Here is a 12189-nt window from a genome sequence, read left to right as displayed (position 1 = left end):
ATCACTATGTGAGTGTGTGTGTGTGTGTGTGTGTGTGTGTGTGTGTATTCTTTCATGGCCAGTAAATGAAGATACCCTTCCAACCATATTTATCAATATTAATTATGAAAAAATCAGTTTAATTTACAATGAACTAATGGGGAAATTGTGTCTCATTTTTTTGTTATTTCTCTAATTACTAGTGAATGTGAGCATGAATTTTCATTTTGTACATTATGAATTAAATAATCATTTCTTTTGACACGTTGAGTATTTTGTTTGCTTTTCCCTCTTTTCCCCACTATATAGTGGGGGAAACTTTTACATAATATGCAGTTATCCTTTCTCTCTTCTATATGTTTATAATATTTCTTTGCAGTCTATTGTTTGTCTTGTTAAGGGTGCCTGTCATTTTGTGAAATTTGTGATGTTCATCTTTCTTTATGACTATTGGGTTTTATGTCTCTTTACCAAGACCTCCATTATGCAAAGACTATTGTCAATACTTTATTATTATATTTTTATTGCTATTTAAAACTTACAGATTTATTTTTTCTGAAATGTATCCCTCTGTATTTTGTGAGATATTTGCTCAAATATGTATTTCTTGTCATTACGTTTGTGTATACAAGAACAAATGTACACTCCACATGTGTAGGTGGATGTATAAAACATAATTTAATTTGTATAAAATAAGGGATGTTGATGAAGATATAGGTGTCCATGCCATTCTGCCAAAGACCACCTGGAACACATCTGTAGTTCAACAAGTTGGATTTATTACTAGTGTCAGCAAAAGAGAACACACACCATGGGAAACTGTGGTACTTTTCAATGAGAGGGTATAATTACAGAATTTGGGCTTGTGTTGGGTAATTTGGGACATATAAGGAATCTGGGCTTTGCCAGATTAGATGCTGTCAGAAAAGAAGGTTATGTTCAACAGGAGAATCCTACAACCCATGCATGTCAGGCCAGCTCCTAACAACACCAAGGCCCAGCTGATATTACTAGTCCAGACCCTTCATTATCAGGGGTTGCTTCTCCCTTTCTCATAATGGATGCACTGGATTTATAGATAAATGCTTCTGACATTATCTATTTCCATCCTGAAAATGAATGTTATATATCTATATAACTTTTTACATATTTAGATAGTTAAATCGCTTGATAGATATGTATTGATACATAAATAGATACAGATATATAGATGTCAAATTTCATTTCTTATGCCAATTGCCCAATACAACAGTGAATGCAATTTAACAGCCTCAAACTATGTTTGATGTTTATAAAGGCAAGATTTCCTCCAAATCAACTCTTTCTATAAAAAGTTTCTTGTATTCTTCCTCAGCTTTCATTAAGAAAAACTTTCAAATAAACTCTCCAAGTACTATTATGATTAATGGCTATTCTAAATATAGTAATCCTTATTCACTGATACAAATGATACATACTTATAAATTACAGTATCCGTGCATTCATTGAATCAACAAGTATTTGTTGAGTACCCTGTATGTACCAGATGCTAGTCTATGTACTGGTGATCAAGCAATGATTAAGGTATGGACTATATTCACTTAAAATTGTTTTTTGTTTTTTGTTTTTTTGCCAATACCACCTCATTTTAATCACAGTATGTGTGTGTGTTTGTGTATGCACATTTGTGTTTAATTTGTTAGGGATGGTAATTGTCCCAAATTATTAAAGTGGATGAAAAGACTTAGTTTATATTTCTAGATGAAAAAATGAATTAGAACATATTGCCTTTTTTCTATAATTTAAAAAATGTATAAAATCAGCATTTTTTTTTTAATTTGAGGATAGTTGACACACAACATTACATCAGTTTCCAGGTGTACAGCATAGTGATTCAACTTCTCTATGTATTCTGCTATGCTCACCACATGTGTAGCTACCATCTGTCACTCTACAATGCTATTACGGTATCATTGACTATATTCTCTATGCTGTGATTAATTAAAAAAAATCACCAGCGGAGCCATGTGGTATGGACTTTTCTCTGATGAGAAGTTTTGATAATATAGATAGGATTTCTTTAGCATATTTTTCTTAATGCTATTCACATTTTAAATGTCTACTCATGTTGGCTTTTGCAAATGCTTTTTTTTCAAGGAATTTGTCCATTTAACCTAGGTTGTTAAATTTAGTAGTATAACATTGTTCATGGTATCATGTTATCATTTTAATGTCATATTACATAAGATCTATATTGACATCCCATCTTAGTTACTGTTATTATTGAATTTTTATTAGTGTCAATAGGGGCACTTCTAACTATCTATCTATCTATTTATTCAAACAACTTACATTAGTTTGCAGGATGCTTAGATGCAGAATCTGTGCGAAACTTGAGTCCATTGAACCTGCTGTGAGATGGCCTTTTTCAAGGACTCCATGTGTTACTGGATTCTACTCTACCCTCACTCTATGATGATGTTTTGGGTCCTCTCATGTGAGTACAATGAGCAAAGATTCTGTATTGAATCATTTTACAATGGTCTGGGTATTCCCCATTCCCTAGTGCACAGTTACTTCAGTAAAAGACTATGGTCACTCTGTTGGAGAGGGGAATGATTGAGGAAATTGCTGCTTTCTCTCCTTACTGAGCATTGTAGGATTTCATCCTTTATCTGAGCAATGAGCCCAAGCTCTGAAACTGGCTGGGTCTGAAAATGTAGCAAGAGATTAGCAAGAGATCTGTAACAATTGGCATCAATCCTCTGCTCACTTTTTAAAAATTTTAGTTATATACACTAAGAAATATGGTAATTGACTACCCAGATCTTTCTTAACTATCAGTATAAATCCATGCAAGTCAAAACCAGTAGTTGCCATCTATGCCTCTCTTCCCTTTACGCTAATTTCATCCATTTTGGCTGTTATTTTAAGCACTGCCACTTGGCCTCTGCTATTTTGATATTCAGTGTTTTCTAGTGACACCAGGGTGCCCAGTTCTGTAATGGCACTTCCAGCCATCAACTGTTATCTATAGAAGAAAGCTACCATTGAGATTTTCAACAATGTTAGTATCTCTTCTGTAGTACATTTTTTTTTTCATTGCCTTAGTAAAAGCAGTATCCTGAGAGCCACCCAAATAATTGGATGCTGAATTTGTATTCTTATATTTTATTATAATATGACCACTATTCTGAGCTTTTGACCCCTTCCATATTTCTCTATTAAGGTAGTTCTGACAATAAAAAAATAAAATAAAAATAAAGAAGTTCTGGCATACCCAGGATTCATCCACAGCAAATCAAGACTGGCCATGGGTCTCCTTGCCTATCAAATCTTGATTCACCAGAGAGTACCCCCCATCAATAAACTCTAACTTATCCAGGCTTATATAGTAATACCTTGGAGCCAGCATTCTTAGCCTCCTTCCTGGCATATTATCCAGGTTTTTGTCTATACATATCAGCAAGTTCTTAAAAATAATCTCTTTATTGTAATAGCAGAGAGTACTGCCTCACTTGGGCTATGGTCAGACTTGACATAGTCTAGAACCAATGAGAGAATGCAGGGACAGATCTTAAAAAGAACAAGCATCATCTTGTGAGACATCCATTTCATGTGGAGTCTTTGTGTCATCTCTAGGCAATGTGAGGCTGCCTTCCTCCACCATGGGCTTAGCAGTCACTTCCCAGCCCAGGGGTTTCCCAGAAATTTGAAGATTTAAGTTTCTAAAGTCCATAATTTCAAATGTCCTAAACCGAGAAATGAGTACATTTTGCCGTCTGGTGAACAATACATCCACTTTCAAAATCCTATCCTAGGTGTCTGCTTCCTAGGAATCTTCTGGTACCAGCTGATTTGGTTTTAGTTGCCCAAGAAACAGACTCTGAAACAAGGATATGTATAAGCATAATAGCTCCCTAATGAGGCTGTCACAAATTACCAAAAACTTAGCAACTTAAAATAATTAAATAATTATCTCATAGTCTATAGCTCAGAGGTTCAAGTACATAAACTAGTCCAGATCCTCTGCTTGTAGTCTCACAAGGCTAAAATCAACATGTCAATAGGGCTATGTGGAGAGGCTTTGGGAAGCATTTCACCTCAAGTCTCATTCAGATTGTTCGCCAAATTTGATTTCTGTGGTTATAGGGCTGAGAGTTCTGTTTCCTTGCTGACTATCAGCCAAGGGCATGTTTTTTCTCCTAGAAACTAACTGCATTCCTCCTGTGCTTCTATGTATATTCCTTCAGCAACAGCAGGTTGGGTCTCTGTCTCCAAGTATTTTTGAGTCTTCTGCTACATCTCTCTGACTTCACTTGGAGAATGTTCTCTGTTTTTAAGGACTCATTTGATTGGACTGGACCTACCCAGATACCCCAGGATAATGTCCCCATCTTCAAGTCCATAACCTTAGTTACTTGTGCAAATTAACATATCCACAAGTCCATGAATTGAAGTGAGGACATCTTCGAAGGTCTATTCTACCTACCACCCAAACACTGTCACGGGAGTACAGATATAGGGAAGGGAAGCAAGCCAGTATGTGTGGGTTTGTGAGTTGCTTACTGATTTTTTAAAAAAGATTTTATTTATGTATTTGACAGAGAGACAGCCATCGAGAGAGGGAACGCAAGCAGGGGGAGTGGGAGAGGAAGAAGCAGGCTCCCCGCTGAGCAGGGAGCCCAATGCGGGGCTCGTTCCCAGAATGCCGGGATCACGCCCTGGGCTGAAGGCAGACTCTTAACAACTGTGCCACCCAGGCGCCCCTGCTTACTGCTCTTGTAAGATAAAGCTAAATTCCACAGGTACCTCTAGGAAATGATATGAAACAGGGGGCATCAAACATTTTTTGTAAAGGACGAAATAGCAAATATTTGCAACTTTGCTAAAATAGTGCGCTGTATGGCTTCTGTTGCAAATGTTCAACTCTGCCATTATAGCACAAAAGTAGCCATAGACAGTATGCAAACATATAGGCATAGCTGCATTCCAATAAAGTTCCATTTACAAAAATAGGTGGCAGCTGACTTTGGCCCACCGGGAAGTTTGCAGAAATCTCATATAGAGCATATCTCAGAGAATTTCCTTATAAGGGGTAAGGAATATGAGGCATTTATTCACCAACTACCCTTCATAATTATTTGAGGACTGATCATTAGCCTCAAGTGCTTTAAGCCCATCCTGCTAAAAGCTGAGCATGCTACTGAGACCAGAAGAAACACTCCAAGAAAAAGTCTCTGATACTTGAAGCAAATACTCTCTCCAGGAACAATCAATGCTAAGATTTTGGTAGGACACTGACAATATCTACTATAAGTGACACTCTGCTTACAGCCTGTAGTTGTGGAAGCTCATAATGTGCAGACCCAGCTCCAGATTATGTTGTTTTTTTCTATTGTTCATTAAAAATAACCAGATATTTTGGGAGGCAGTGGGCACCATATTTAGGAGGTTATAAATATGAGATGAGCATAGTACCACTAATCAGAAAAGTAAAATGACATTAGAAAATCTGAGATAACTGGATGCCTAGGTAGCTCAGTTGGTTAAGTGTCTGACTCTTGATTTTGACTCAGGTCATGATCTCAGGGTTATGAGATCAAGCCCCCCATTGGGCTCCACACTAGGCGTGGAGCCTGCTTGAAATGCTCTGTCTCCCTCTCTCCTGCCCCTCCCCACCCCATTCTCTAAAAAGAAAGAAAGACCTGAGATAAACGGAAACCCTACACACACACACACGCACATATATATAAACTTCTAGGAATAGTGAGGGATTAAGATAATTTGTAGGGATTTAATGTTATGTAAACAATTGGTGGTCAGCTCTTTTTGTAGGTGGATAGGAAATTCATGTAACTGCTGGGGGACTAATCATTAAGTTTTATTTTATTTAAATAGAGGGGAAATGCAAAATATTACGTAACAATGACACTAGATTAAATGTGTGGTCTTATCTGTTGAGAATAGTGTACAGAGAGTATTTTGTTAATAGGACTGTGGTAGAATGGTTATCTATATTTAGAAGTGAGCAAATAGAACAAGTTTTGATAATCCTGAAACTTAGAAACGTAAGAATGCTTGAGGATTAAGAAAGATCTATTATAATGTTACACCATTCTTGCAACCAAAAGAGATGGGAAAATTTGGTCCAAATTCAGGAGAAGTTTGTAGAGAAAACAGACTGGGGCCACATGAGTTAGGAAATAAGGTGAGGATAACAAGCCCACCACTTAGCCTACATATGCAAAACCTGTCTGCTGCCATACTTGGTAACAGTATATGCAAACCAAATTTTCATGACTCATTTGTTTTCTCAACTGAAGAGGGATGGAAAAGTTATTCATATACCCTCAACTTACACTCATTTCATATCTAGGTTCTATATTAAAGACATAGTTGCATATATTATTCCATATATACCATGACAACCACTTATTAGAAACACAAGAATTTGTGCTCAAATTCCAATTTTTATTGCTTACCTCTTGGCTGCCACAGTCACAGTCTTCATTAGGTTCCAAAATCCCATTACCACATACTGATTGATTTTGATATAATGGTTGCAAATTTGAAAAGTTCTGAAGACATTTAGCCTCAAATTTTGAAACAAAATATCTATAGTCATGTACGCTACAGTTGCTAAAAATCTTTATACCACTGGAACCCCTACAATGAAATAATAATCCTCAGGTAAATCTTCAGGCTAATAAAACTCCACCTAAACAATGCCCCCATATATAATGATATGAATTGCAAGATGGCAAATAGAAAACTGGTACTTGAGCAGAGATGAAGACAAGCATGATTAAATTTTAATTTATCATCATTTATCTTTAACATGCTTTTTTAAAAATGTCATTGAAAATGTACCTTTCCAGGGAAGCAATAAAGTGTAATAGTTAAATATCTACCTATTTATCACTATTATCTATCCTTCTTTCTATCTAATATGCTCTTCTCTCATATATCCAAAGCTTCCCTCCCTCATTTCAGTCAGATGTCTACTCAAATGTTACCTTCCAAAGAGGTCTTTCTTGACATTATATAAAATTGTGTCCCCTCCCACATTCTCCTTCCCCTGTCAATATTTATTATTCTACATGGTACTTTTGCATCATGTAAAAATAAGCTCATTTGTATTTTTTAAATGTTTTTATATAACTTAAATTTTTTATATAACTTAAATTTTGCCCTAAAATATAAGTTCTGTGAAGGTCTTTATAGCTATATTTCTAGTGGAATATCTAAAAGATGTGTCTAATGGATCTCTAATAGACATTCTGAATATACTATGTACAATATTGACTACTGGTCTTCTCAGCCAAGACTGTGCCATCCACTATTCTCAGTTCCAGGCAACTCTATTCTTCTGGTTTCTCAGGTTAATAACATTGGTGTAATCCTGGACTCTTTTTCTCTCATATACATCCTCTATCAATACACATGCACGTACATGAATGTAACATATCCAGTTAACAATTTTTATGTTGACTGAATGTTGGAATCATAATATTTTTGATATATTGAGTTAAATATTGAGTTAAATATTGAGTTAAATGTATTATTAAAATATATTACTGCAATTAACTTCATCTGATTTTAAAAAACTTTAATTCAGCTACTAGAAAATCTAAAATTACATATGTGGGTCACATTTTATTTCTATTGTACAGTGCCAGTCTAAGCAATCATGTCTGAACCAATAACTCCAAAACAGCAATAGCTGAGCCTCCAAGGAAATAAATGTATAGCTGCTAGGGTTTTGGAGATGGGAGAGTGAGAAAAAAAAACAAAAAAAAAGGCATGCTTTAGCTTTCACTGACTTAGGCATTTGTAATGGAATAAATAGGGGAAAGTGGGAAGAATATCACAAGGAATAATATTATTTAAGCAATTTTCTATTACTTTTAACTACTTTGTTTCAATAGGTATCAGTGACACTCCACTTTTGCAGGCCATTCTTAGGCAAAAAGCTACAAATTTTGAGCACCGATATTTTTTATACAGAATTAGTTTTGAAATAGACACTTAGATGAATCACTAAATTCTAATCCTGAAATCAATATTGCACTGTATGTTAATTAACTAGAATTTAAATAAAACTTAAAAAGAAAAAACAGAAACAGGTTATTTTCTACTTGGGTCACATGCTTTTTGAGTAAAAATTAAAAGTATTAATTAGAACTTGGAACTTTTGCTTAAAGTGTGTACAAAGCAATTTATTTTTTTAAATCTTTGCTTACAAGATGGCCATGAAAAGGAAGAAATGACTGTGCTAGCCTAAGCATATAGAATTTTAATAGACAAGGCATTTCAAAGTAAATCTTAATTGATTTGTTTTTTGTAGGGAAGATTACCATCCAGGTCTAAAGACAACTATAGTGTAAATTGAGCTAAGGCAGCCATTTCAAAGTAATTTCTAATCCCAACCTCCAAGAGCAGGGTAGGAAAAATTGAAATAATTATTTTAGGGAAACATAACTTTTCCTGCAACTCTAACTCTTTTTGAATCCCATGGGCATTAACTTGGCAAAACCTCAACTATTTACTTTCTTTATATATACAATTTGGTAGCTGAAATTATATGGACCAAAATAAATAACATGCTGTTTGAATTCATATTAAGTATATTTTCAAAAGGCCCAACAATCCTATCACATTCTTAAGTCATTTCTAATTTCTATGCTCCAAGACAAGTGCTTCACATCTTTTATCCAAACTCTTATACTCCTTACTCTGAACTTCCTATCAGAAGAAATTGCCCTCATCTTTATACCTCTATTAACCAAATTACCTACATTTTTATCTGTTTACTCTGCTAATATCTTATCACACTACTTGACAATAAAAGTCAGCCCCTCTACTTATGCACTAAATGCTATCCTCTCTAATTTACTCAATGATTTTGTTCTTAAGTCTTCATTATACCCAACACCGTCATCTTTTCCCTCTCTTTCTTTCAGTCTATAGATAATATGTAGTTTCTCCCATTCTAATACATTTTTAATGTTGTTGTTGTTCTAATTGCATACTGATTCTGTTGATAAATGCAGGTAGTCAATCATAATATCTGTAAATAAGGGAACTTTTTTTTTCCTCCTCAAACCTTTCCTCCTTTTTCTTTCTCTTAAAATTCTAGCCAAAGCTGCCAGTACTATATCACTGAGGGTAATTTTAGGTATGTTTGCTTTGAATGCAATATGCTACAACAACCAAAACAACAGTACCATATTTATATAATATTTCACAGTCTTCATAAATCTTAAAAATTTCCCTCTAATTCCCTCAAGTGAGCATTTGTTAATCATGGTATTTACCACTTTTTTGGAGTCATATCACATAGGCAAATTTGTTAGTGTGATATCTCTTTGTGCACAACACACCTTTCCAATTTTCAGCATGGAGTTGAATATAAAGAGTGAAAAATTCATCACATCTTGTAAACAGCTTCACAAATATATATGTGAAATTAATTAAGAAGAAAAAAGGTCTTACACTGCTTTATGATTCATTATGCATGTAGCTCTTGGACAAGAACAGTTATTAATATCATCATATGTTAATCCCATTTTAAGCCCAAGTAGTTGAGCTATAATAACTGAAAATCCCTCCAAAGTTATTGCATCTGGATACTAAAATAAAGAAGATTGAAAGGAAAACCATCATACAAGAAGTTAACAAAAGCAAATAATAAAACATTTTGTTCCTATACAATTTTATATTTCAATAGTTTTTATGTTAAGCATATTTTATGTCATTTTGATATGTCATTGATAAGACTATCCATACTGATTAATTGGCTAAGAACCATGCAACACTGTAAAGAAAGATCAAGCTAGAAGCACTCTCTGGTTTAATATTTGACATGCTCTAATTCTATAGCCATAGTATTTCTGATGCAATCAACATAAAGCACATTTATTTAACTTTCTCATCAAATCAGCTCATCCAATTAACAAATATTAATTCAGCATACACATGTGTCAAGCACATGAACAGAAGATGAAAATGTAGTGGCATGCATGAAGAAATGGACTTTATTCACACCGGGAGCTTCCATTACAGAAGGGGAGAAAGAAGATATACAAAAGACTTAAAACAAACTTCCCAAATACAAAGAGATCATGAAAAGTGTTCTAAAGACAATGAAGTGCTCCAACAGAGAATTTTGAGGAGGAGTATAACTACTTACTATTTGTGAATTAATACTTAGGCTGAGGTGTGACATTTAGGAAATGACCCAGCAATATAAATAGGTGTAAGGTGGTTATATAGGAGCTCATCAAAAGGTTGTAGGATAATGAAGTAAAAACAACAACAAAAAACCCAGAAATTAGAGTTGTAGGCAAAGCCATGGTAAACACGCTTGGAATGAGAAGTTATTTTAAAAAGGCTGCTGTCAGTGCAGAGTGGTATTTCATATTATTTAACCTTGATAAATAAGTTGTGAAACTTTTCTCATCCCATTGATCATTACATCTCTAATTTTCCTACATCAAATGAAATTTATGATAAAATTTAAGTAATTCATACCTAAAAGAAAAAAAGAACATTGTGTATATGTATGTGCAAGTGTGTGAATGAAAACATGGAAAAATTAGTTAATAGCTAATAGTAAATTGTTACCTTTCTTTTTACCCTATAAGAGCTAAGGGTGAAAGAGAGGAAAAATCCCAATAACAGAATTTAAAAGAAAGTTAAAGCCACAGCAGAAACTGAAAGATGGTGTCTGGCTGGTCACTAGATTTTAGGGCAAGTTGTAACAACCAGAAGCTGGTCTTTTACTGCCAGCTCAGAAAAAGAAGACATGGTCTTGTACTTCATAATTATACAGTTGAAAATAAATCCCCTGTATAAAGTCATGCAAAAAATAAAGTAACCTAGTGGTTATACTGTGCAGGAAAGGAAGACAGACTACACACACACACACACACACACACAATCATAACAGGAATAAAAAAGATGAAATCACAGCAGATTCTACAGATTAAAAAGAGCTATGATGTGCAAAAGAATGAAATTGTACCCTTATCTTACACCATTCACAAAAATTAATGTGACATGGATTAAAGACTTGCTCATAAGACTGAAAACTGTAAAATTTTTAGAAGAAAACATAAGCAAAAATCTCCTTGACATTGGTCTTGGCGATGATACTTTATTTTTCACATCAAAAGCACAGGCAACAAAAACAAAAATTAACAAGTGGTGGAATTACTGGAGCAACCCAAGTGTTCACGGATAGATGAATAGATAAAGAAGGTGTGGTATATAGATGTACAATGGAATATTACTCAGCATATGAAAGAATGAAATCTTGCCATTTGCAACAACATGGGTGGACCTAGAGGGCATAATGTTATATGAAATAATTCAGTCAGAGAATGACAAATACCATATGATTTCACTCACATATGGAATTTAAAAAAACAAAACAAATGAACAAACACAGGAAAAAAAAAAAAGAGGAGAAAAACAGAATCTTAAATACAGAGAATAAACCAGTGGTTGCCAGAGGGGAGGTTGGGGGTGGTGGTGGTGAGCAAAATAGGTAAAAAAAGATTAAGAGTACACATATATTGATGAACACTGAGAAATGTTTAGAATTATTGAATCATTATAGTGCACACCTGAAACTAACATATCACCATACATTAATCATACTTGAGTAAACACAAACAAAAAACAAAAAGTTATAAATTGGGACTACATCAAACTAAAATGTTTCTCCATAGCAAAGGAAAAAAAAAAATCAAAAGGCAACCTATTGAATGGAAGAACATATTTGCAAACCATATATCCAATAAGAAATTATATCAAAAATATATAAGGAACTCAGAACTCAATAGCAAAACACCAAATAACTCAATTAAAAAATAGGCAAAGGACTTGAATAGACATTTTTTCTAAATAATACATACAAATGGCCAACAGGTATATGAAAAGATGCTAAACATCACTAACCATCAGGGAAATGCAAATCAAACCCACCATGAGTTATCACCTCACACCAGGTAAGATGGCTATTATCAAAAAGACAAGCGATAACAAATGTTGGTGAGGATGTGGAGAAAAGCTATTGGTGGGAATGTAAATTGGTACACCCATTATGAAAAATAGTGTGCAGATTGCCCCAAAATTTAAAAATAGAATTACCATATGAGCCAGTGCAATCCCACTTCTATTTATATAACCAAAACAAATGAAATTGCTCTCTTTAGCCCTATG

General features: G+C 34.3%; 1 protein-coding gene across 1 annotated transcript in view; it reads right to left on the bottom strand.

The window, feature by feature from the left end:
- The window catches only part of ADAM18 (ADAM metallopeptidase domain 18), a 181619-nt gene that overhangs the window by 98138 nt on the left and 71292 nt on the right, over positions 1-12189 (bottom strand). Inside the window, exons 11-12 of the mRNA XM_040643231.1 lie at positions 9457-9593; positions 6444-6627 (exon numbers count right to left, since the gene is read on the bottom strand). Coding sequence (XP_040499165.1) covers positions 6444-6627; positions 9457-9593 — 321 coding nt within the window. The remainder of the gene's footprint in view (positions 1-6443; positions 6628-9456; positions 9594-12189) is intronic.

The sequence above is a fragment of the Ursus maritimus genome, unplaced genomic scaffold, assembly GCF_017311325.1.
Source record: "Ursus maritimus isolate PB19 unplaced genomic scaffold, ASM1731132v1 scaffold_28, whole genome shotgun sequence".
In the NCBI taxonomy this organism is placed as follows: Eukaryota; Metazoa; Chordata; class Mammalia; order Carnivora; family Ursidae; genus Ursus; species Ursus maritimus.
Note: the sequence above shows the minus strand (reverse complement) of the source record. Positions and strands in the feature narration are given on the sequence as shown.